The following is a 27,537-nucleotide window of genomic DNA, read 5'->3' on the forward strand; positions in this document are numbered from 1 at the left end:
ACTCCACCCCCTGAACGCATTCACATATAGGAAAGCTAGAGGTCCAGGAGGTGAAAATCACAATACCTGGCCTAAGGGAAAACACCAGGAATAGGCCGGTTATCAACAGAGTTTTTTGCTACCTACAAAACACAGCTTGCACCAAGACTTCATTTCATGTACATGGAGGCCTCTCATATAGGCATACTATCCAAGAAATAATAACAACAGTACTAACCAAACTGGGCAGAGATCTACTTTATGTTAAGTTGTACAGGCTAATCATCTTACTAAATACAGAGTATAAAATATAGGGGAAATTATTGCAAACCGACTAATCCATTACTTACCTAGACTGGTACTTCTAGATCAATGTGGTTTTATACCAGGGAAAAAAACACACACAAATATATGCCCCTTACTGTAAATTATGGATCACACACACATGACCCGGAGCTCGCCAACTGTGAATTCGCTCAGTATCAAGAATGCCTTTGACACACTACTATGGCCATACATGTTCCCATTGTTAACTAGTATTGGAGTTACAGGTAATTTGCTGCTCTGGACACAGATTTGATATGCTTAGTCAATGGTGACGGTATGTACAGCCTGGGTATACTCAGAAAGGTGTCCAATATGTAGGGTGAGCTAGACAGAGATGCCCGCAGTCCCCAATCGTGCTTGTTTTAGTGCTCCAACCACTGCCATATCTGCTCAGAACAAAGGGGCAAGAAAGGGTGCTCAAGAGCTGCGCAGCACCATAGGTCAGTTTGCCTGTCACGGCAGCATCATTCAGTGAATCCCCCTTACCTTTGAAATTCACTTAAAAAAACATAGGTTTCAGTTACGTTAAAGTTAGAAATTAGCATTTAAAAAACCTTTGAAATTCACTGAAAAAAACATAGGTTTCAGGCACGTTATAGTTAGAAATTAGCATTTAAAAAACCTTAGAAATTCACTGAAAAAACCATAAGTTTCAGGGGCGTTATAGTTAGCTGGACATTTCACTCGTACAACACCATTGAAATTACCCCGTTATAGTTAGTTCAGCTAACTATAACTCGTGCGCCCGCAATGCACTGCTGATGATGTCACATATTACATCACTCATGACATGGTCAGTATCATCACTCATGACATCACTGATGACTTCTCAAATGATATCACTGATGACATCACTGATGATATCATCCTTGTGATAGAGTGGCAGACCTCCTCTCACCCTAATCTAACCTTTGATACACACATTCAAAAATAGAAACTAACATTTTCAAAATAATGGACATCCCAATACTAGTTACAACAACCTATTCAGTAATTCCAAGATCTACATACACATCCACTCATTCACCAACAGTCCTATACAGTCACTCATACATGTACCTACTCATCATATGTACTCATATACCTATACATCCTGTTACACACCACCACTCATCCATAGAGTTACTCACACATAGTCACTCATGCTGATAAAGAATCAAACATCAATTTACTTGCATATACAGTCATACACACACTACCACACTTACTTCTACAGAAACTTACACATACTTACTCTTTTAAGCAATCACTTATAGAAACACTTACCTATTCATACAGGAACTTTTCCAATCTCGCACACTCATATATACTCAGTTATTTACACCAATACTCACATATGCTACTTTAAAACATATGTAGTTACTTATAAAAACACGTTTGAGACCGTCATTCACTCACTAACACACCCATACACACACTCATTCACCCATACAGTCCTGCACACATACTGTCTTCAACACATACAAACAGTGACACACTCATTCATGCATCAATGAACTAAGTAATACCCCCCACTGAACCATACAGACACTCAGACACTCATTCTGATACTCGAAACACCAAGTAATAACCCATATATACACTCATGTAGCTACTCACCAATCCATGCAGTCACTTATACACAACGTGAGAGACTGATACAGATATTTATATATTTAAACATTACTCATTAATCCATGTATTCATTAAGATACACTTAATCAGTCCGTTATACAATCAATTTAAAAAAAAACAATTTAGACACTTATATACCCATTTATTCTTCAATCGACCTTGAGATATTCATACATAAAACATAATTAATTTTCAGTAAAACACACATTCACGGGATGATGTCATCAGTGATGTCACTGACCATGTCATGAGTGATGTAATATGTGACGTCATCAGCAGTGCATTGTGGGCGCACAAGTTATATTTAGCTGAACTAACTATAACAGGGGAATTCCAATGGTTTTGTATGAGTGAAATGTCCAGCTAACTATAACGTCCCTGAAACCTATGATTTTTTAAGTGAATTTCTAAGGTTTTTTAAATGCTAATTCCTAACTATAACGTGCCTGAAACCTATGGGTTTTTTCAGTGAATATATATATATGTGTGTATGTGTGTGTGTGTGTGTGTCCACCCTCTAACCTTAGGGGGTTGAGACATGTAAGTCATGCAAGTCTACATTTAGATGTACATCTATACTGAAAAATGATGAATAGCAAAAAAGTGGGTAATTCTATTCATGCACTTTGGGTGAATGTCTACACTTTTCTGCTATACACCATTTTTCAGTGTAGATGTAAACCTAAATGTAGACTTGCGAGACTTACATGTCTCAACCGCCTCAGTTCAGATGGTGGAGACATATCTGCACTTCGTAAACAAATGTACACAATGTATGGCTTCACAACAACATGAAGCATAAGGAGAAAATGTGAGAGCTAAGGGGTCGGCTGTACTTCTATGCCTCCAGTAGTAATGCTTATCAGGTTATTTTCTCATGGTAATGCCTGTTTCCATATTCTTTTCAAAACAAAGTTATATATAGTGTAAAAAGAGACTCTGCAAAAATGTGTTTGGTTGATCTACACCTGAAATACCATGGTAATATTAATAGTAGTAACTTTCTGGTCATATTTTAATTTGAATGTGTGCCCACCCCTTCAAGCTAAGAGGTTGGAAAAAGTTCTTCTACAGAAATTCTCTGCCCAGTATTACTGAATTACATGTAATCTGAGATGTATACCTATGCACAGGTATTAATCTATATTTGCTGATATCTCCACATGCAGATTTACCTTTGTGAGTTGGGTGTCTAAAGGTAAGCCAGAACTACTCCTAAAAGTTTGGATTAAATGAGAGGTACAACAGGAGTACGTTATAACTACCCATAGCAAAACCTTTGTGAGTTGGGCCATAAAATGTAATGATGTGAAACACCATTTGCTACCTCAATATTCCTACCCAATAATCGTATTACCTGTACAATAACTCTATTGTCACAACGATTCACTTTCAACTTCCTGCAACATCACCATTACAGTCCATGGCACCATATAAAAATATGAAATCAAAAAAGTAGAAAAATAAAATGTTTAACAAATGTATTTTACTATACCTATCTTTTGCCCTAGTTGTATGACACATATCCACGTGTGATGGATTTTCTACCAGGACCTCATCACAAAATATCTAACATCCTAGTTGATCTTCTGGCCTTCACAGAAAAGAAAGTGAAAATTAACCAAGGGACTCTGGATCTCAGCAATCCCCGGGACTACATTGACTGCTTCCTCATCAGAATGGACCAGGTAAGTGAGGTGTCCTTCAAGTTATGTTATGTTATGTTATGTTACATACATTTGTATTGCGCACAGCTGCCCCAGCTAAGGGGCGTCCTGGCGCATGGCAGGTAATATGCAACACCTACAGGGAACACAACAGATAAAGAGACAAAGGGCTGGATTATTAAAAGAGAAAGGTTTTTAAAGCTTTACGAAAAGCTAAAAGATCATCTAGTAACCGCAACTCTACAGGAAGAGAGTTCCAAAGCTCGGCTGCTCTGACCCGGAAGGATCGGCCACCAACCCGACACAACCTGTATCGAGGGATCACAGTAAGTGCTTGGCCCAAAGATCTCAAGGACCGGGTAGGCACATACCAGGACAGAAGGTCCGCCAGAATTTGAGGACCCCCTCCCCTCAAGTTAGACATAACTTGTTAGACTGTAATGACGAAGACCTTTTCTAGAGGTCCCTCTAGTCAGACAGGAGTCCTTGCTGTAAGTAGGTGTGGTACAGTAAACCTTTACTGGAGGTCCCACAGGCTTCCACTACTGCCCCTTCAATATTACAGTACAAGAGACCAGGGTTGTAGCTACATCTTTGCATTTAAAAAGTTTCATTTTAATGAACTTGTAGATGTGAACATGCATACCTGGTAATGATTTTTCCCTAAAAATGTCTGGCTTGAATTCTTCTGGACTTCACAAACTATGATCTGCAGGTATTTTCTATTTTGTCCATCTTTTTGCAAGCCTGTGAAAATGCACTTTGTCATCTGAAGATCTCTCTAATTCTTGGGGTTATAGTTTGGGGTCTCTGGTGTTTGGAGGGTGGGCAATTGATTCAGGGCTTGATTCTCCACTTGTTAACTGTGAAAGGGTTTTCACATATTAAATGTTTCTGCATTATATCAACTTTAACATGTAAACAAGCAAATGTTATTAACTGTGCATTATTCATGCTTAGAGCTCACTATATCCTCATTTCAGGACTTTAGGGGAGAACTGACCATAACCATCTACAGAAATAGAACATCCTAGTCCTAGCCTCAGAACGAAAGCTAACATTTTTAACTGATACTTCACTGCACTCTACACCACCCTGCCCTCTGATGGCACCCCTGGCCCCTCTACCATTAAACCAACTTCTACTCCCTTTCACAATGAGCAGATTCATGCTCCCACACCACCTCCCTCTTGCAACAAGCAGATTCATGCACTCACATCCACACCTCTACTGCCAAAACCCATGACTCTCAACTCTCCCTGCGGTCTCTGCCCGCACCCCGTCTATCCAACTCCACTGCTGAATACCTTGATGCTACGGTTTTACCTCCAGAATCATCTTCACGCCCCCAGGGCTCTCAACCCAGCCTGAGCTTCACCCCACTCCTTTTGACCAGCAATCCTCTATCCCCTATAGGATGGCTCCCACCTTAGACCCTGCAAATGGCTCCAACCTGCCCCAGAACATGGCCCACCCCTCCACTGTCCCATGTGTCTTGCAACAGCTCCCTATAACAGCCCATTAATTGCTCAAAATCAACACTACTTTGGATGAAATGGTGTCACTTTGCATAGAATCAAAGAATAGCCACACCCTCACTATATCAAGATGTATTACAGAAATTATAGTGCAACAGAGACTTGTTATAAAAACATATGTAAAATGTTATCAGTTGATGACAGGAACTTAAAATACCCTAAAGAAATTCCAAAACAGTATTAGGAGCATATTTAATTTCCACAGATGACATATTTCCATATTCAGTTATTTTGGTTATTTGCAGGCAATACTTTAGATCTTAACATCCACGTCCATCTTAAGAACTTTGCCATTGGAACTGCATAGCAAACGAATGGATCAGTGCAAATAAATCTCATGGCTACACTGGACGAACTGGTGCCCATATTCCTATATGTATGTGCCAGCCATACTTTGCGAGAAGCGACATACGCGGCAAGAGGGATGCAGAAATTTGCAACAGAGGTGCAAAAAGAAGCAAGAACAGTGCAGAAAGAACCAACAGAGGTGCAGAAAGAGGCAAGAGGGGTACAGAAAGAAGCAAGCAAACTGCAGGAAGAAGCAAAAGAGATGCAGAAAGAGGCAAGAGAACTGCAGATAAAGGCAAGAAAGGTGAACAAAGAGTCAGGAGAGGTGCAAAAAGAGGCAAAAAGGGTACAGAAAGAGACAAGTGGGGTACAGAAAGAAGCAAGAGAACTGCAGAAAGAAGCAACAAAGGTAATGAAAGAGTCAAGAGGAGAGCAGAAAGAGGCAAGAGAAGAGCAGAAAGAAGCATCAGAGGTGCCGAGCGAGGCAAGAAAGGTAAAGAAACAGGCAAGAGAGGTACAGAAAGAAGCAATCTAGCATCTTCTACTGACAACTTAAGATTGATTTGGTGAGGCGCGTTGACAACAATTACTTATTTTTTTAGAATGGTAAGAGAACCCCCCCTACCTATTGACTTCTGTTTGACCCCAATTGATCATAATCCTGAGGTAATTTATGCTTTTAATAAACTCTGTGGGGGAATCAAACTAAAGATATCTAGGATCATAGCAGAATCACACCATGGACCAAGATGGTTTAACAGTGATTGCTCTTTAGCAAATAGAGAGCTCCATAAAGCACTCACAAAGAGCCTGAGTGACCTGGCCCTTATTAAATCTCTGAGGCAACAATATAAGGCTACAACCATTTTACGAAGAGATGAGATTATAAAAGAGAGTTGGGACAACCTTGCATGTGCTGCCAGACTTAAGAATGTGAATGGCTTCTGGGCAGCAGTTAAAGGGTATACAACCTTTACAACGCAACTTTTACAACGACCTACCATTACCACGCATTTTTTACAACGCAGGATCCATTACAACGCATACCATTACAACGCATGTATTTACAACGCAGGTACCTTTACAACGCATCCCATTACAACGTAAGTATTGGTAAGTATATCATTTTATTAAAAATATTATAAGTTTGGGTTTTTGGGTAAAGGGGTATTTTTAGGGTTCAGGGTCAGTTTTCAGTTTTTGGGTAAAGGGGTATTTTTAGAGTTTAGGGTCAGTTTTCAGTTTTTGGGTAAAGGGGTATTTTTAGGGTTCAGGGTCAGTTTTCAGTTTTTGGGTAAAGGGGTATTTTTAGGGTTCAGGGTCAGTTTTCAGTTTTTGGGTAAAGGGGTATTTTTAGGGTTCATGGTCAGTTTTCAGTTTTTGGGTAAAGGGGTATTTTTAGGGTTCAGGGTCAGTTTTCAGTTTTTGGGTAAAGGGGTATTTTTAGGGTTCAGGGTCAGTTTTCAGTTTTTGGGTAAAATTGTATTTTTAGGGTTCAGGGTCAGTTTTCAGTTTTTGGGTAAAGGGGTATTTTTAGGGTTCAGGGTCAGTTTTCAGTTTTTGGATAAAAAGGTATTTTTAGGGTTCAGGGTCAGTTTTCAGTTTTTGGGTAAAGGGGTATTTTTAGGGTTCAGGGTCAGTTTTCAGTTTTTGGGTAAAGGGGTATTTTTAGGGTTCAGGGTCAGTTTTCAGTTTTTGGGTAAAGGGGTATTTTTAGGGTTCAGGGTCAGTTTTCAGTTTTTGGGTAAAGGGGTATTTTTAGGGTTCAGGGTTAGTTTTGGGTTTTTGGGGTACAGGGGTATTTTTAGGGTTCAGGGTCAGTTTTGGGTTTTTGGGTAAAGGGGTATTTTTAGGGTTTAGGGTCAGTTTTGGGTTTTTGGGTAAAGGGGTATTTTTAGGGTTCAGGGTCAGTTTTGGGTTTTTGGGTAAAGGGGTACAGGGTAAAAAGTAAATATAATTAAATTTAAATTACATTAAATTAAATTGATTAAATTAAATTAAATTACATTAATTAAATTAAATTAAATTAAATTAATTAAATTAAATTAAATTACATTATATTAATTTTAATTAAATTACATTTTAAAAAATATTATATACTTAGCAATACTTACGTTGTACTGGTATGCGTTGTAAAGGTACCTGCGTTGTAAATACATGCGTTGTAATGGTATGCGTTGTAATGGATCCTGCGTTGTAAAAAATGCGTGGTAATGGTAGGCGTGGTAAAAGTATGCGTTGTAACGTCATACATCCCAGTTAAAGATATGAGGTCCATGGGCCACACATTAACTCTAATAAGCTGTAATATCACTAGTGAATCATGGGAAGCCCATTCCTCCAAGATTTATTTAGCCCAAAATGAGTATCTATACAAGCATCAAATTGCTTCTAGGATTCAGAAATCTTTGTCAGAAGTAGAGGATGCCATTCATCAAAGTTTAGGCAATAAAGCTCCTAGCCCTTTTGATCTTATTAAAGATAAACCGGAGTTTTGGGAGCCCCTTTTATATGTTTTTAATAATTTAACCAATGCTACGATTGCGAGCACATGATCTACCAGCGTATCGTTCCAAATTTAAAAAAAGACGATAGATCCAACCCAAGTTGTTACAGACCTATCTCCCTGATCGAAAACACATTGAAAGTTCTCGGGAGGATCCTGTTTAACAAGATTAGGCTATGGACTGAGAAAGAACAACATTTTAAATTATTGTCAGTTAGGTTTTAGAAGTAAAATAGGCACAGTCGAACAATGTTCAAAGTTCAAAGTTCAAAGTTTATTATGATTTGGCTCTAATAAGGGCCACATAAAAATACATACACATTTGTATATTAATAAGAATTAAAAACATCACACGCCAACAGGACCAGGCACAAATTATCTACAAGTAATCCAAACATCAACATCTCCTGTAAATTCATTAATAAATATCTAAGAACTCTTTAAAATATTTAAAAATTCTGGAACAGAACATTTCGTTAGGGGGACAATAAAGTGCAAGGAGAAACATGTTTACATTTACAATTCCCAATTGTAAACAAATTGGTTTTATCCATTTTTGACGCAAAGGGAACAATACCGGACAGATAAACAAAACATGGTTAAGATCTTGAATAGCATTATTACAATGATTGCATATGGGAGAAACTCCATACCATTTTGCTAAAAGTGGATTAAGTGGAAGTAAATTATGACGTAATAGGTACCACATTCTACGGACTCCATGCGGAATATTCCAAGTTAAGTATTGTTGGGCTGATTTTGGTGTGTAGGTTATAACCAGGGTTTCCTTTTCTTTAAGCTTTCTTTGGGCGAGTATATCCGACTTATAGCAAAGTTCCCAGGACATACTTTTTAACTTTAGCTTTAACTCTAATGGAGAGAGCAAGAATAACGTGCTTTCATCCAATTCAAGCAGCAAGATCGCTTTTCTAAAATTCTTTACCAGCTGCGAGAACTCATTAAAGTTGCCCAATAATTCCTTTTTTTAAATTGCTCGTAAGGTACCTGGTTTACCTCTGGCTAAGCAGGCTACCCATCTTACAAGGGCAGCCAACCCCTGAGCCCAACTGCTTCGCAGTCCGAATTCCAGCCTGCATGATGAGGTAGAGCAGGCAGAATTAAATGAGGAGATTTTTCTTAGTACCTTTCCTTCCATTTTATGCATGAAACCCCATTGTTTCAAATCCACTAATTCTATTCCATAAAGGAGGGTTGCAGGAATTTTCGCTCTAAACACATCTAGGCATAAAGAGAAATGCCTCTTCCCAGTAGCTTTATACAGAGAACATAGTCTCCTTCCATGGGCCATTGCTTTTCGTGAGCTATGTTCAATGTGAGGCTTCTCACTAAGATTAGCAGAGATTAGTTTGCCTAAAAACATGTAGGATTTAACTACCTCGAGTTTTTCTCCGTTAATTAACCAGTTATAGCTACTAGATCTGCACTTCTTCTTTCCAAAGATGCACATAATTTTACTTTTAGAGCTATTAATTTTCATAAAGTGTCCATCGGCGAATTGATTCAATGCGAGAAGACGATTAGCGAGACCTTTAGGGGTCAGGTCTAATACCAGTATGTCGTCCGCATACATTAAAATCGATATCCCTGTCCCTCCGATTTTCGGAGCTATTCCCTCACAATCTGCAACTTTTGTTGGTAAATCAGCCATATACAAGGAAAACAAAGTGGGTGCCAAAATACAGCCTTGTTTTAATCCATTCCGGGAAGGGATCGATTGGGAAAGACCCCTTTCACCACCTTGTAACACCTTAACCCATGTATTTGAATGTAAAGCCTTAACTAGATTCAATAAATATTCCGGCATACCCAGTGCCGCCAACTTTCTCCACAACGTAGGACGATCCACCTTGTCAAACGCAGTGGAGAAATCTATAAATGCTACGTATACGCCTCCCCCCCGTACACGAGCATATTTATCCATTATTACCTGTAACGATGTTAAATTATCTAACGTTCCATGTTCTTTTCGAAAACCTGTCTGTTCCATAGGTATGATATTATTTGAATTTGCCCAATCTGTTATTAAAACCAATAGGAGTTTAGCAAAAATTTTCCCTATTGAGTCTAATAAGGCTATTAGACGAAAATTAGAGGGATTATCCCGGTCACCTTTTTTAAAGAATGGGATTAGGATACTCCCCCGCCACGATTCAGGGACTGTTTGTGTCTTAAAACACGCTAAAAATACTGGGAGGAGAATCTTGCTCCAGGAAATTATATCCTGCTTAATTATAGACATGGGTAGTTCATCGGGTCCCATAGCCCCAGAAGAGCGCATGCTCTTTATTACGGAAGCAATGGAAAACTCAGTAGGGAGTTCCATTTTAAGATCACTATTAAGCCTTGGATCCCATAAGTCCACCCCTGCCCCATTTGGCGCGTATAAGGTGGTTACGAATTGGGTCCAGGCATCTTCCGAAATAGCTATAGGAGTGGACGTTTTTACAGATCCACATCCTTGCCTTATTACGGACCAAAACTCTCTAGAGTTTTTGCGGATTGATACCTCTCTTAACTTGATCCATAAATTATCCTCTTTTTCTCTTTTTAACTTGGATCTCAATCTTACCCTCCTTCTTTTTAGTATAGCTAGCTGAGAGTCAATTTCCCCTGATCTATTAAGATATTGCTTTCTGACAAGTTTATTAATCTCGATATTTAATTTGAGTAAGGGACTAGGAGAATAGTATTTCTTTTTATGATTTCCTGTTATTCTAGCCATTGCAGTGACTTTTTTAATGAAAAATTCAAGAAACAGGAATTCCCTTCCTTGCCAGTGGTCAAGCTCCATTTGTAATTGAGTGAGGATACTTTGTACGTTCTTATTGTTAATAGATCCCCAATAGCATCTATCTTTCTTATAATTAATAGAAAAACCTCTATTCTTTAAAGACCAGAGGCTAGTTACAGGGGGAGTTAGAGAGACAGTTAAGTTAAGGACTTTATGGTCACTCAGGGGGGTATGCGAGATCACTAAATCTTTAAGAGAGGAGAACATATCGAAGTCTGTTATTACATAGTCTAAGATGGATTCTCCCTTAGTGGAGCCATGTGTATAATTAGCTGGAGTATCTGATGGCATTCTGCCATTTATAATAATTCCCTCCACAGAACTTAGTTCCCCAAGTAAAATCTTGCCTCTTTTATTAGTTTTTATTTTAGAGGGCAGAAGAGCTTGGGGTATGTTATATACTTCTTCTTTTACTTTATTTCTAAACACATCTAAAGAGGTATTAGACACTTTACAATTTAAGTCCCCCACCAATAATAAATATGGGGGGTGATCGACCTCTATTTGTTGTTGTACATAGGAAAACATACGTTTTAAAATTATGATAAAATTATCTTCAGGGGGAATATAAGCATTTAATATTATAAGCGAGGACCGTTGAGCAATGGGATCTAAATTAGTAATGGTTATGGCTTGAAATAGGTTACTCTCGTCTTTATAATGAGAGAAGTGCCATTGCAATGCATTTGATAATAGGCAAGCAATTCCACCTTTAGCATGACCTTTTTTTGAAGGGGTGGCAGGGGCCTCTAAGACGAAGTAATCATTCCCTCCATATGGAAGATTTTTGCACCATGTCTCTTGAATGCATACCACATCTGCATTCAAGGAAAGAAGAAAATCAAATTTCTCAGGGCAATTAGACAAACCGGCAGCATTCCAAGAGACAATTTTTATACCAGTGTTAAAGATGCGAAGCTGGTTTTTGAATTCCCGAAGAGGAATTTGAAAGAACTCCGGGTAACCAGTTCCACATCGAAATGTCTTCCTTTAAGGGATTATCTGTGCTACCAGGTACGGGGAGTACCTGGGAGACCATTCGTTTACCCCTGGAAAGCCAGATCTTTAGGTCATTATTACCCAGTGAAAAGTCATCATGTCCAGAGGTCAATTTTGTGTTTCGTTCAATCGAAGATAAACACAAATTGTTATTAACAATGGGTAGCACGTCAATTCCTCTACATTGGAAGGCTTCGGCTTGCTGAAGAACTAAGTTAGCAATTATTTTCGAGTAAAATTTTACCCTTGTTCTTTGCCCATTTATAGATTTTATTGGGAGAACTAAATCAATGTCATTTGTGGAAATCAACTTTAAGCTATCTATTTCTTTAAAACAATTAAGTAGCCAGGATCTATTCATTTTTAGATCAAAATCAAATAATGGGAGAAAATCCAGTGTTAGAGTATCAACATATAAAATAGGGCTTTTTGCAATCTGAGGTTTTACATTCCTAACTACCTCCTTCTGAGAGCTAAAAGTGGGGGCAGCTGGATTAAATACTGATATTGTTGGCAGCACGTGTAAATTATCATCGGTACTTGTTGAGTGTTGCTGAGCCGGAACATTTATCATTGAGCGTGGGGACTCCCTCTTCATTATTAGATCAACCAGGGTATTCCCACTTTCTTCCTTAATAGTGCTTTCAACTTCCACCTTATCAGGGATGTCTGGAGGAGGGGTGTACTCTCTTTCTATGCGAACGGGTGTTTCCGTTGTTATTTGTTTTTGAAAGATAATTTGTCTAGGTCTTTTCTTTTTATATTTACGTATCTGTTTCCTATTTTTCCCTCTTGATTTTATTTTAGCAGCCCGAGGAGTCCCAATAGGTCCCTCAGGCTCCTTTTTATCAAGCACAAAAATAGGAAAAAGATCATGAGCCCCCATATGTGGCTCTTCAATCACATTTTCTTCCTGAGCAGCCAGTATTGGTTCTGTTCTCTGGGGCAAGAGGAATGAGGAGGATTGATCAAGGGCCTTATGAATATCTGCCTTTATGATACCACCCGAAGGGACATTTCCCCTCACCTCAGTATTTTTAACAGATTCTCTTTGTACAGAAAGATCAAGGTTAGCAGATTTAGACAAAGGATTAATCACATTTTCAACAGTTTTCACATTTTTTGCCAATAATGCATGCAATATCTCAGTAACCGAAGACAAAATACAATCAGAATTTACAGCAAATTTACCCATTAAAAGTAGTATTGAAGAGAGAATTTGCTCTAAGGCAATAAGTGACTCAGAGATAGGTTTGTCATTGTTTGGATAGCTGGATGATGTTAGGGCACAAATCCCCGATAAATTAAGATGCGGGGATTGCATACCACTCTGTGTAGACAGATTATCGCTAGATTTAACAGAGGGGGTACTGCTATATAATAGCAGACCGGAGGGTGTTTCTCCACAGGGTGTTTTGTTCGCCGCTATATGTGATAACGATGTCTTATCTACATATCGGCCACAGAGTTCTAAGTCAATGCTAGTAGCTATTGAGACATCACCCTTAGCTTCATCCAAGATATCAATTCCCTTAAGATCTTCAGGGCCCAAAGTTTGAGATATCATCAATGGATCAACGTCAGCCACATCTACTGGACATAGGGCAGGATTTCCCTCATTTGGCTGACTCACGGACCCTTTTATTTCTTCCATAGGTTCCAACAAACAAACTCCCTCCACGTTTGGACAAAAATCTAATTTAAAAGATTTATCTTTAACACTCACCCTAGAACTTTCTAAGGATTTATTCAAACTTTTCTCCCAAATTTGAGCCAGTTGCTTCTGGCCCTTCATAAGATCAATAGTAGCTTGTTTTTTCCTCAAATGAATAGAACCCGGTAATATACCAGGTTTCTCCATTACGACTTTCCCAGAGCGTAATTTCTTTGCCTCCATAAGGCTATTAGAGGGAAAAAAATATCAGGTCCTACAACAAAATTCCCACCATTAAACTAGAGCGAAAAATTAAAATAATAAATAACCACAGGAGATGAGGGCGTGAGACAAACCAGCAAAAGAGAATTTTGTGACAAAAGTCCTATCAGCGTATTTTCATACCTTAAATTGATATATATGGTACAGCACGCAAAATCACTAAGAAAACACAAAATCCAAATAACGTGGCCCAGCCCGGCCTACCTCGGCCTCTGAGGGCCACAGAGGGCCCGCCCTTTGCCCGGGCTTAGCCCGGCGCCGCCCGCGCGCGTTCCGCGATGCGCGTACCTCAGGCGCTAATGAAGGCAGGTGAGGGAGGGCGTGTCCGTTACAGTTGGTGTTACCAGAGGCTTCTGGTCAATGTGGTCTCTTTAGACCCAGCGGTCAGTCGGCAGTTCCTGGCGAGTGTTTCCCGCGAAGCGGGAAACGCGAGCAGTAGTCTCAAGCAAGCGCTGCCAAATGCGCTAACAGATGAAAAGCGCTGGGGCGGCTTCGGCGCTTCTTCCTCTTGGCTCGCTCTGCTGCTTCAAATGCCCTGCTTCGTGTTGCACAATCACACCCAACAGGAAAAAAGATCTCCACACCTCAGCGCACCTCAGGCGCTAATGAAGGCAGGTGAGGGAGGGCGTGTCCGTTACAGTTGGTGTTACCAGAGGCTTCTGGTCAATGTGGTCTCTTTAGACCCAGCGGTCAGTCGGCAGTTCCTGGCGAGTGTTTCCCGCGAAGCGGGAAACGCGAGCAGTAGTCTCAAGCAAGCGCTGCCAAATGCGCTAACAGATGAAATGCGCTGGGGCGGCTTCGGCGCTTCTTCCTCTTGGCTCGCTCTGCTGCTTCAAATGCCCTGCTTCGTGTTGCACAATCACACCCAACAGGAAAAAAGATCTCTCGAACAATGTCTAAACCTTAACTTGATCATTGGAAAATACACCATAGTCCTGATATCTTCTATTTACTTGGCTTTTATTGATCTTATCTTGGCCTTTGATTATGTTAACACGTCACGCTTATGGTCGATTGTTTTAAAAAATGGGTTGGATGAGGTTTTAGTTCATTTTTTAGCCTATTTACATAGGGACCTGAAAGCTTGGGTGAGGATCAGTAAGGGCGGGAAGTTTCAAAGGACGTCAATATTCATAGAGGGTCAGACAGGGGTTTCTCCTGGCCCCGCTTCTTTTCATTTTATACATCAATGACCTACACAACTCACTTATTATACTTACTGACAATGTCCCTTGAATTAACGGTAATATACTTCCCGCCCTACTGTACGCTGACGATGCTGTCCTAATGGGTCGCACACCCAATGCATTACGCACTTTAGTTTGGGGCTTTGTAGATTTCATGGGTGGCTTAGATCTTTGTACACATTTTAAAAACTAGTTTCTAATGGCCTGTGATCTGAAAAAGCACTTTATTAATAGAATCTCTATAGATTCTGAATGTTTACATCGCACTTCCACTTTTCCCTCTCTGGGGCTGGTATTCTCAGCCAATGGTTGATGGGTTGATCAAGTGGCACATCGTAGGAGCAAGTTTTCAAAAGCCATCAACTCAATACTCTGCCTTCCGCAACCCAAAAAGGCAGAGGTGGTTTTAGCTATTACCAACATTTTTAAATGACAGTGCATCCCCACTGCAACATACGGTGCTGAGGTTTGGGGCTTCACAAAGTGTAGTAGCATCCAGGGTGAGGAAAATAGATGTTGTCTCAAACATCTGTGAGCACTGATTTCTTCTTCACAGTATGTTTGCTAGAAGGAATTGAAAATGCCATACGTTGAAGATTATATCAGGGCTCGCCCAGCTACATTCTGGCTTTCAACCTGGAGAAACCTGGCAACGACTCTCACCGGAGATGTAATAATAGTTTGCCTCAAATGTGAAAAGGGCAGGGACATACCCTGGCTTGCTGCTTTAAGGGAGAGCCCTACCGTTTCCATGCGTCGTACGCCCCCGGCCTTCTGACGTCACAGTGGGCGTGTGTGGAGTACGGCCGGGGGCCATCCAATCTGCGCATGCGTCAGATTCGGCCCCACCCCGGCGTTATGTCCGCCGCAGCGAAGCAGTTAAACAGCATGAAATTTGAACATAGCATTAAAAATCCAACTGACATGGAACACATAAACAAAAAATCCCTACAGTCGCCCCCCTCTAATCCTTTTAACCAGGGTGGGACCCTAACAGAATAAAATTTATCAAAAAGGGTTCCCTTACCTGTTTTACATTCACATCCTACATCTACACATCTCTAGTCCCCTCACACCCATGGCACCGATACAGCGAGGAATAAAAGATCTCCGAAAAAGAGCCTCTTTATTGGTGCCCGTCGAGCATTGCAGCACCGGCCCGACGAGGAGCAGACCCATATGATGAAGCATGACACCTAGCTTGAGGGGTGCGTGAGTGTCCTAGTTCTGAAAGGAGGTATTCCCAACCTCCTTACCACCTACAGTACACATTTAGTGGCTAAATACACCACTACAAGGAACTCCGTACCCTACTGTCTTGTGGCTTAGTAGATGCATCCCATTTGTCAGCACATTTGCCATCAAGTTACCTTTTAAAAACCATATGTCGTTGGGAGAGAGGACTGCTTTTTCGCCTAAGGGCAAGTACTTTGAAATTTTTGCTTTGTTTCCCCTTAGGGTACAATGCTAACCTTGATAAATTGCTATGTCCCTACGATGATCGTAGGAACCAATCAATGTTACACTTTCTATTTTTTGCAACTTTTAAAAGAAATATACAAAATAGCTTCTGATTCCATTCTTTAAGAAAACTACCACTATTCATTATAAGGCAGCCTACATGAAAATTCTCAATATTTTTTCGCGTGTGATCTTTTTTGAAAGCGGCAGTTCGTGTGTAAGCCTCAATGAACATTCATTGAAGGCTGTTTCTATTGAGTGTATTAATCTGTAATTTATGATCATGGTTAAAACCTCTGGTCTGTTGCACCTAATTGTTAACTCTTATACTTGTTGAGATAGTATTCATGTATATCCTACATGTCCATTTTTTGGAATTGTTTTATGATGTTGGACTGTCATTTATTTGATTGCACTTATATAGTCCAATGTATTCTATGCTGCAATTTGATCTGTGTATACAGCTCCCTATTGTGAACCTCTCCTTCTTTTCATGATATCGATGCTTCTTTTATCTTTATGCATTTTTATAGTCTAATATATTCCTTTGCTGTTATTCGACCTGTGCTTTTATGGATATATTCATGTCCGAATAAATATTCAATTGATTGATTGAGAAAGAAGCAAGACAAGTGCAGAAACAAGCAAGAGAGGTAGATAAATAGGAAAGAGGGTGAAGAAAGAAGCATGAGGGATGTATACATTTGCAAAAGAGATGCAGAAAGAAGAAAGAACAGTGCAGAAAGACCCAACAGTGGTGCAGAAAGAGGCAAGAGTGGTGCAGAAGTAGGTGGGAGAGGTACACAAAGGGGCAAGAGGGATACAGAAAGAGGCAGGAGGGGTGGAGAAAGAAGAAAGAGAAGTGCAGAAAGAAACAGCAGAGGTGCTGTTATAGGCAAGAGAGGTACAGAAACAGGCAGAAAAGGTATAGAAAGATGGAACAGGGGTGAAGAAAGAGGCAAGAGAGGTGTAGAAAGGGGGAATATGGATGCTGAAAGAGGCAAGAGGAGTGCAGAAAGAAGCAACAGAATTGCATAAAGAGGTAATAGAGGTGCAGAAAGAGGCAAGTGAGGTGCAGACAGAGGCAAGAGAGGTACAGAAAGAAGCAAGGGAAGTACAGAAACAGGCAAGAGAAATGCACAAAGAGGCAGGAGAGGTGTAGAAAGAAGCAGGAGAAGTACAGAAAGAGGCAAGTGAGGCACAGAAACAGGCAAAAGAGATACAGGAAATGGCAAAGGAACTGCAGAAAGAGGACAGGTTTGTGCACCATTAATACCAATTTATTACCCACATTTAGCAATAAGTAACACTTGACTATTCCAGCTTTGCAAAGGGCCTTCCACCAAGCTGTAACAAACAAACACGTGACACTGCGCTTTTGGGAACATTTGAGCCGTTTGACCTAGAAACAAGGATTTTTTAATTAAAATCTGCAGATTAGGCAGCAGATGATGGAATATTTGGCAAATGCGGATAATGTTTAATTATGTGAAAATTGGTGCAGCCAAACAGTCACATAATTCCAGTGGCCCTAGTCATGCCTCCGACTAGATCTAGAAGTGCTCCTCAGGGGTTCCATCTTATATTGTGTCATGTCCATGTGGCCTCCCTTCCCTGGGCCACTATTCGCCTAGGAGACCCCATCCCCGGGCTCCTAGCGTCTTTTTTTATTGTTGAAAAAAAGATTTTTCCCAGAATGCCGGCTGCGTGGCCCCCTTCCCCTGGGTCACTTCAGGCCCCAGTGATCCCATCTTCCTGGCCTAGCCTTGTTTTTATTTTCCATGGAGGGTTCCGCGTGGCCCCCTTCCATAGACCACTTCTAGTCTGGGGACCCCATAACCTGGGGCCTGGCCAGCCTGTATTTTTGGGGTTAGGGGGCTGCATGACCACCCCTCCTGAGGCCTAATGAGATCCCAGGGGCCCCATACCTTGGGGCCCGGCCTTATCTATATATTTTTTTAATAGCATCAAAAGGGAAGGGGCTGAGTGACCCCCCAGGGCTACTTTTGACCCTGTGGACCCCATGCCCCCGGCCTGACCTAACTGTTGGGGACCGTGGGATGAGCCCCAATGCCCCCACGGTCCCTGCCGGCTGCCTGCCTCCTGTCGCCTTGGCAGGGCGGGATGTCACTAACCATGTCATGAATGATGTAATATGTGATGTCATCAGCAGTGCATTGCAGGGGCACGAGTTATAGTTAGCTGAACTAACTATAACGGACGAATTTCTCAAGGTTTTGTACACGTGAAATGTCCAACTAACTATAACATCCCTGAAACCTGTGTTTTTTCAGTGAATTTCTAAGCTTTTTTAAATGCTAATTTCTAACTATAATGTCCCTGAAATGGGAAACAGCGTTTACAGCTTTGTCAATACCACGCAGGTAGGCAACAACGCGGTTGTTACAACGACCACGTTGTTACCACGCATGGCATTACATCGCAATACGTTTCAATGACTTGCGCTAGATGGCATGCAACGTCAGGGAATGTGTTGGATTTTACACCCTCCCTGCTGTTGCACTAACTGGAGAAGGAATAGTAATTTATACTATTCCTAAGTTCAGCGCACCACTTAGCGCAAATCGTTGAAATGACTTGCGATGTAATGCCATATGTGGTAACAATGCGGTCGGTGTAACGACTGCGTTGTTATCTACTGTGTGGTAATAGCACACTATGTTTTGTGCTATATTCCCCTGAAACCTATGGTTTGTTAGGTGAATTTCAAAGGATTTTTAAATGCTAATTTCTAACTATAACGCCCCTGAAACCTGTGTGTTTATCAGTGAATTTAAAGGTTTTATAAATGCTAATTTATAATTATGCCTACAGAGCTAGAACGTGCAGAAAGAGGAAGAAATGCGCAGAAATAAGTAAAAGAATACAGAAAGAGGCAACAGAAGTCCAGAAAGAAGAAGAAAGGTGCAGAAAGAAGCAAAAGATGTGCACAAAGAACTAATAGAGGAGCAGAAAGAGGCTTTGTTACAAAGTCATTCTGCGCCCCAAACTTTTTGTTGATGGGTACTGGTGGTAACTGACTCTGATTAACAAGGCCTAGAGCCAGTGCAATGCTAATAGATCATTCGGAATACAGTGAAAACACCTACATACACTAGGGAACACTATGCGTTGGAGTACCCCTGTGATCCTCTGTAAGGCCCTAGTACATAATTGGGCAGGGGGATTAAAACTACCTCCAAGTCAGAGGTGCAAAAGGATGCTTCTTCAAGTAGTAGTCATGTTTGCAGAGTGGTGGAGAAAGGGTGCTGGGCCTCTGACCAGCGTTCAGGAATTGTACTGCATAGGACTTAGAGGAGGTATTAGAAATGCTTATTGGCACCCAAAGTCCCTCAGGAGTAAATTGGACTTCATCCCCATCTCGTAGTTTGCCAGGCGGCGTGTTTGCAGAGTGGTGGAGAAAGGGGGGCATGTCCTCTGAAGACGTCTTAGCAATCCCACTGTGTGGGACTTACTGGAGGTAACAATAGGGGGTAGTTGACCCCCAAGGACAACCTTGGGGGCCAACTACCCCTCCTTTACCTCCAGTAAGTCCTACACAACAGGATTGCTAAGTTCTCATAGCAGGCCACGCCCCCTTTGCCCACCACTCTGCAAACACGCTCCCTGGTGCACTCTTGGATGGGGATCAAAGTCCTCTTTGCTGTTGGGGGTCCTTTAGGGGCCAACTAGCCTACCTCTTACCTCCACTAAGCCCCATACAGTGGGATTCCTGAGAGGTGTACAATGGCCACACCCTCTTTCCTCACAACTGTGCAAACACACCATCCGGTGCATTGTGAGTTGGGAAAATAAGTCCCCATGAATTTTGAGGGTCCCTGGGGGCCAACTAGCCCACCAGGTACCTTCAGTAAGTGCCACAGAGCTGGTTTGCAGAGAGGTGGTCCAAGGACACACACCCTTTTTACACAACTCGCAAATGTAGCTCCTGGCGCACTGCTGCTCGGGGGATGAAGTCCACTTGTGTCCTGAGTTCCTCCCCGGGACATTGCAGGAGCCAACCCTTGGGTGTGGTGGTCCCCAGGGCCATCAAGGGCTCCAGGAGGGGGGCCGAGCAGTCCCCCTCCCAGAATTTCAAAGCCCCAGGGAGGTGGTGGTCTCTGGGGCAAATGGGGGGGCTCTTGCCCCCACACATCTTTTCTTTTTCAATAGAGCCCCGGGGAGGTGGTGGTCTCCGGGGCTACGGGGGAGCCGCATACCCCTCACATACACTTGAATAGGCCCTGGGAGATGGCAGTCCCTGGGCAGTGTGGGGGGTTGGGACCCCCCAAGCATTTATTTTTAAAGCCCCAGGGAGGTGGAGGTCCGCGGTGCTGCAGGGTCCCCCGTGGGTCCCCGCAAATTAATTACGTATTGCCCCGGGACCTGGCCCACCTCGGGGTCTATATAAAATGAAGCGTGGGAGCCCGCGCTTAATTTAATTTATTTTTAAAATGTACTCCGGATTCGCGCACCCAACATGTTTTTCATGTTTTTTTTACTCTTTTCTTGTGACTTGGTTAGATGGCTGCCGACACTTCCTGGTTTGGAGTGTTGATAGCCAATCAGAGTGAAGATCGCGCACGGGAGGAGTCGTGACTCCTCCTCGGTGCTCAGATATCGAAAGTTTTCTTTTTTAATTTCTCAGGAACTACTGAACGGATTTACATCATTTGAAAAAAAAGGTCACTTTTTGGACCAAGAACTTTTTGCCAAATTTGGTGTAATTCTGTAAAACAGAGCCCCTCCCCGGGGCTCTGTTTATTTTTTATTTTTTTTAAATGTGTGTGGAATGCTTGATCCCCCCACACACCAAATATTCCAATTTGGTGGTCTGTTACAGACCCCTGGGACCACCACCTCCCTTAGACTTTACAAACATTTGGAGGGGGGCCAATGCCATACCAAACTCTGCTTTGCTTCTTTGAAATGAGAGCAGGAAAACCTGCTCTTGCTTCAAGGAATCAAATTGCTTTTGAGCAAGTGGAGCTGCATGTCAGCCTGTGCTCATATTAATGAGCCCCTGGGTAGGTCAGGTCCCCGGGGCATTGCCAAAATTAAATAGCGGGGCGTAAGGGAGGTGCGGCATCGTTGGCGATTTGCAACTTCGGTTCCTTACTTTGGGGGAGATGATGCGTCAGTGTCCTGGATGCTTGTGCAGGTAGGGAAGGCGTTGGTCCCGGACCGGAGAGGAGGTGATGTCACGATGGTGCCGAAACCACGGTTCCGTACGATGTCACGATGGATTCTTGACCAACCACTTCGACGATCGGCTCTGCGATGATGTTGGCTTCGGAGTCGATGCGGCACAGCAGCAGGCATCGGGCCGGCGTCGCAAGTCGGAGCAGCGCTCACGGCTATGGCAGGCTTATGATGTCGTTCGCTGGCATAGATGTGGCACTGTGGCTGGCGTCGGGTCTACGTTGCAAGTCAGAACAGTGCTCGCGACTTTGATGCAGATGACGGTGTTGCAGAATTCCTTCTGTAGCAGCTAGAACAGCAAGTTCCAGATGCAGGCAAACAGAAGGGGTAAAGTCTGGTATCCCTGAGACTTCGGTCAGGAGGCAAGCTCAAATCAAGCCCTTGGAGTAATATTCTGCAAGATGATGAAAGTTCTATAAAAGTTCCTTCTCCTTTCCTTGGCAATAAAGAAACCACTGCAGGCCAACCCAGCAAACAGCACACTGGCAGAGCGGCAGTCCAAACTCCTGCAGCTTCCTTGGTTATTCTCCTTGGCAAAAGGTTTGTCTTGTTCCCAGAAGTGATTTAAAGTCTTGGGGTCTGGGTCCCCATATTTATACTCATATCCTCTTTGTTCTCGGAAGGCAGAGAGGCCTCTGCCTAGTTCAAACCAGTTCTGGTCAGTCCTGGAGCACTTTGTTGACAAGACTCCTTCTTTCCTTTCATGGTATAGGCCAGGGACATCAGACACACCACTGGAGGTGGTGCCAGCATTGTGGAGGGAAGGCACAGCCCTATTCCGGTCCCAGGTGCAACTCCTCCCACCCATCTACATGCAGATCTCTCTATTCAGCCCTGTGCTGACTCACCCTGTCTCCTGGAATCCCCAGCCCCTGTCACTCAAACTCCAGACAAGGAATACACAACCTAGCAGAGGCAGGTTTGGATAGTTAGGCAAGAAAATACCTACTTTCTAAAAGTGGAATTTTTCAAACACAGAATGCTAAAACCAACTTTACTAAAAGATGTATTTTATCATTCTGAGTTCAGGTATACTAAACTACCTAGTTCACTGGGTCAGTTAGGATTATAAGATGTTATAATCAAACTGCCCATTCTGGCCTATGGGGAACAGGTATCATTGCAATAGTGAAAAACGAAACTGGCTGTAATTCACTATTAGGACATGCCACACACACCACGGCATGACCTACCTTATACTTACAATGCACCCTGTCCTTTGGCCTACCTTAGGGGTGCCTGATATGGAGAAAAGGGAAGGTTTAGGGACTGGCAAGTGGGTGCACTTGCCAAGTCGACATGGCAGTCACAGACTGCACACAGGCCCTGCAATGGCAGGCCTGAGACACACTTTACAAGCTGCTTCTGTGGGTGGCACAACCTGTGCTGCAAGCCCACCAGCAGCATTTGATTTACAAGCCCTGGGAACACATGGTGCACTGTACTAGGGTCTGACAAGTAAATCAAATAACCCAATCATGGAGTCACTAATTAGTACAACAATTTAACATAGAGACCACTTGCACTGTGGCACTGAATAGCAGTGGCACAGTGCCCAAATCATCTAACCAGCAAAACAGATCAAAAACAGAGGAGGCAATCAGTTAAAAAAATGGAAGGGAGACTCACGCCAATGATACCAGGTCTAGCACCGGGGCTATGCAAATTATATGCTGGGGCACGAGGCCCCCCGCAGCCCCGGTAACCGCCACCTTCCCGGGACTTCTTTAATTGGACATGGGGAGGGGAACGATGGATGCCTAAATGGTTGACAAAGAGCACTCTTTGGTGGAGGGAGATGGGGAGGAATGGAGAGATGGAGACAGATGAATACTGTGAGATACTGGGTGAGCCAAGCATGATGAGGAGATGGTTAAGTATGCCAGTCAGTGGGACTGTCAAAGGAACAGAATCGGAGGCGCAAAGCTTTTGAGCTGTCTGCGGGTCAACGGCTATCTGATCTCAGATGTTGTGTGTTGTTTGGTGTAGCTAATGATGTCACACTATCGGAGACCCCCACTCCTCCGGGACGAATGCTAGGCAGTGCGCAAGGTTCCCACATGGAGGGAGGGGGCTGGAAGGAGAAGGGGTTGTGAACATGCCCCCCTCCTGGTTTCGCCGGGAGATCTGCATGGATCTCAGAGAGCTCTGCTGTTTTTCTCTTTGGTTATTAAGATGAAACTGCTGATTGCTCCTGACCTTAGTACTTCTGAGTGCAAATGGGCTACTCAAAACCTTAACATAACCAACCCACCCCCCTAAAATCAAAAAGAGCCCGCTTCACCAAAAAGGATAACACGTAACATGATAATAGAAATGATCTGAAACTACTATATAGTTTGAGGAGCCCGTTCCATGGTCATCTGAAGGGCAACGGTCCACCTCCCAGCCAAGAGCCAATGGACTGTCAACCCCAGTGCCCCCACCCTTGAGCCATGGGTGGGCGGCTGACACTGTCCCTCTGGGCTCCCCACTTACTTTCCAACAGATGGGCAGCTTTGGAAGACTGTCCGTCCATGGGAAGGTTTGTGAGCACTATTCTTCCGAAACTGAGACATTTAAATAGAAAAGAGGGCTTTTGCATACAGGAGCCAGGCAGCGGAGAGCAGCAGAAACCACTGACGGGAAGACACTTTTTGGTATCACACATACAGCCAGATTTTGTTTTTCTCGGGCCACCAGCTCTACACAGCAGAACCTCTCCCCAAGCTTTACACAAGCAGCACCCCTCCCCCTCCAACACCCCACAGTACACTAGAAAAGTGAGCAGTATGCTGTGATGAAGAGAAAGACGGGGGCCGGCAGCGGCCCCGCCGCAAGTATGGCAGGCGCACCGGCCCCCACCCTCTCTCTGTGTTGGGGCAAGCCTGTTGCGTCACAATGACGTGGCGGGCGCGCCTTGACACTGATTGGACCCCGGGTCTCCCAGTGACCTGGAAGTGATTTAATCACTTCCGGGTCACCAGGGAGCAAAGGCCACGCCGGTTAGAACCGGCCTGGCAAGTCAGGGGTTAAAAGGCCGGGGAGCGCGGGAGTCTGCCTCTTTGACTGCACTCCACGGCCTGCCCCTCCAGCCTCTAGAGAGGCTGTCATTCTTTTTCCATGCAGCCTCGCTAAGAGCCTGCATTTTTTTATTTGCCTCTCTTTCATTTATCTTCCAGGTCGGCCTAGACGGCATCGTGCAGAGAGGTGTCAAAAACATTGTGTGTCTTTGTGTAGCGACACCAGTGGAGGAATCGGTAAGGAAGCTGTGGGCAAAGATTGGTTTGGCAGACACGGGGCCGGGACCTGAGGCAAAGCGGCTGGTGAGAGCTCCCTTATCGGAGCTCAATTTGGAGGAAGAACGAGCTGTTCTTAGTGACTGAGAAAGGCAGTCTAGCAATATGTGTGTAGAGCCTCGTAGGCAGGGAAATGGCTGCGGGTGCTAGTATTTCACTCGCATTTACTTTCCACTTAAAGTGAATTATTTTCTAACCCGCTGTTTGTTCCGCATGTTGAAACCGGTTTTGGGGCTGCGCGAGCATCGCGTGTGCAGCGAACTTGCTGGCCAGGCTGTTTTCCGGCTGAGTTGATGAAAGCCCCAGGGCACTGTAAAAGCGTTTGGTGCATAATAAGTAGTCGGTTGTGCAGCGGTGGCAGCGCACATGGGGGGCTGCCTATTGTTCTTAGTTTACCGCATTAAACTAGAAGGTGGTGAGCTTATAGTGGGGGGCCAGCGTGAAAAAAGAAAGGTCTTTTCATTGTTTTTCAGGAAGACTGTAACCGAGTAGCGGAGACCCTTGGTCCTTGAGTCCAGCCCGACGGCGTTTTGGCAGCGTGAGGAGTGCCTGTAAAGCCAGCTGCGCAAACGCTCGGTTTTCCCTGGATTGCAGGATTTGCACTGAGTGAGGGCAGTGCGTGGTGAGCACTTTGAGAATGCGATTCGCAGCTGCAGTTGTATGCTGCCTTCTGTCCGCTCTCCCCCGATGTTCGCGGGGATCGTGCTGATTTGTTCCTTGGGCCGGTGTGAAATAAGGTAAAAAGTGCATCTTGAGCCAGGAATGGGTCACGCGATTCCCGCAATTTTGTTTGTTTTGTTGAGTAGCCATGAGTGGGGGCGGGTGGCAGTGCGCACTGAGGCAACTCCGCTGGTGTGCCTCTTTCTCAGCAGGGTTTTATCTTCGCTGGTATAGTGCTGCATTTGTGCCTTGGCCAATTTTTAACACAGTGGCAATGCGTCTTGAGGCAGGCTTCAGTAGCGCGTTAGTCTGTGTGCACTAAGACCATTATAGACACGCGGAAAGTTAAGTGTCCTTGTGTGTCATCAGCATATGAGAATTGTAGTGTCAAGTTTAGAGTGTCCTGCAATAAGATCGCCGGAGCCTGCAGCTGAGGAAGAAACCGCATTTTTTAGCTGGGATCACATGTCGCTGATCGATAAGAACGTCATAGACACATGTGTAAAGTAACAGTGTCCTTGGGTGTGATAGGCATATGAGGATTGTAGTGTCAAGTTTACAGAGTGTCCTGCAATAAGATCCCAGGAGCCTGCAGCTGAGGAAGAATGCGCTTGTTAGCTGGGGCCACAGGTCGCTCATCAATAAAACATCATAGACACGTGTAGAGTAACAGTCTCCTTGGGTGTGATGGGCATATGAGAATTGTAGTGTCAAGTTTGCAGAGTGTCTTGCAATAAGATCGCAGGAGCCTGCAGCTGAGGAAGAAAGAGCAATGTTTTAGCGGGGTCACAGGACGCTGATATTCATCATATAAACACAATACATTGTGAATAGTGTGTGCGTGTACTTAGAACATTATACACACATGTAAAGTTAGCAGAGTGTCCTGGTGTGTGATAAGCAAATATTAAATGCAAGAGTAAAGTGTACAAAGTGTCCTTGCAATGTTAAACACAAGATAAACTTTACGCATTGTTTTTGGTGGGTTTATATGTGTGAGCTCTCTAAGCACAGGACAGACACATTTATAATTTACAGAGTGTCCTTGTACATGTTTGATACAGGATACACAATACTGTGCATAGTACGTCTGTGTATGTCGGTGCACCTGGCACATGATAAACATGGGCAAGGTTGACCATGATCTGTAAGTTTTCAAGCACAGGATAGACATAGCACACTGTATAGTGTCTGTGTGTGGGTGTGTGCACAAAGCACCTGAGAATCATGGGTAAAGTAGACAATTGGCCATGTATGTTTTAAGCACAGGATAAACATGAACCATTGTTATTGTGATCGCACTAAGCACAGGATAACCACAGTGATAAGTTGATAGGGGTATGTGTTAAGTACACGATACACACACTGCAGTATCTAGTTGTGTGCAATAGGTACGGGTGCACGAAGCAGGATAAACAAGGTGTCAGGTTTGCAGTGCGGATGTGTTAAGTACAAGATAAGCCCACTGCAACATCGGGTGGTGTGCACTAGATACGACATGTTTCTGGTACGTCTGTGGGCGCACTAAGCAGGATAAACACAGTGTCAGGTTTGCAGTACGGATGTGTTAAGTACACGATAAGCACAATGCAGTATTTACGGGGGTGCACTAGTTGCGTCAGGTTTCTGGTACGTCTGGGTGCACTAAGCATATTGCACATGCACTACTCAATCAAGGCGATTGCTGCCAGGTTTGCAGTTTTGCATGTGCGCGCACTGGGCCCATGAGATAACAGTGGCATGTTTACAGTCTGAATGTGTGCAAACAAAATGCGAGGAACTACATAGTATCGTATTATATTGGACAGGTTGACTCGGGACATAATGCACAAACTACCATTTGTATAGTCTAAAAGGCACTGAGGATACAAGAACATACATAGTCCGTGTGCGCACCAGGCACGATACCGAATTAAATACTCTGAATGGGTTACACTGGCGACAAGAAGGCCCCCATGTGTTGCACGCACGAGGTAATCCATCATGTGGGATTTTTGCATTGATTGGGACCAATCATTAGGAAATATCGGCTAAGTTTAGATGCATTTATTTTAAACAGAATTTGGCAATGCCCATAGCCCGG

General features: G+C 43.3%; 1 protein-coding gene across 1 annotated transcript in view; it reads left to right on the forward strand.

Annotated features, from left to right (window-relative positions):
• LOC144781939 (cytochrome P450 2G1-like) overlaps positions 1-27,537 on the forward strand; it is a 729,499-nt gene that overhangs the window by 352,368 nt on the left and 349,594 nt on the right. The window contains exon 6 of the mRNA XM_078661027.1: positions 3,432-3,608. Coding sequence (XP_078517153.1) covers positions 3,432-3,608 — 177 coding nt within the window. The remainder of the gene's footprint in view (positions 1-3,431; positions 3,609-27,537) is intronic.

This window comes from Lissotriton helveticus, chromosome 9, assembly GCF_964261635.1.
Source record: "Lissotriton helveticus chromosome 9, aLisHel1.1, whole genome shotgun sequence".
Classification (NCBI taxonomy): Eukaryota; Metazoa; Chordata; class Amphibia; order Caudata; family Salamandridae; genus Lissotriton; species Lissotriton helveticus.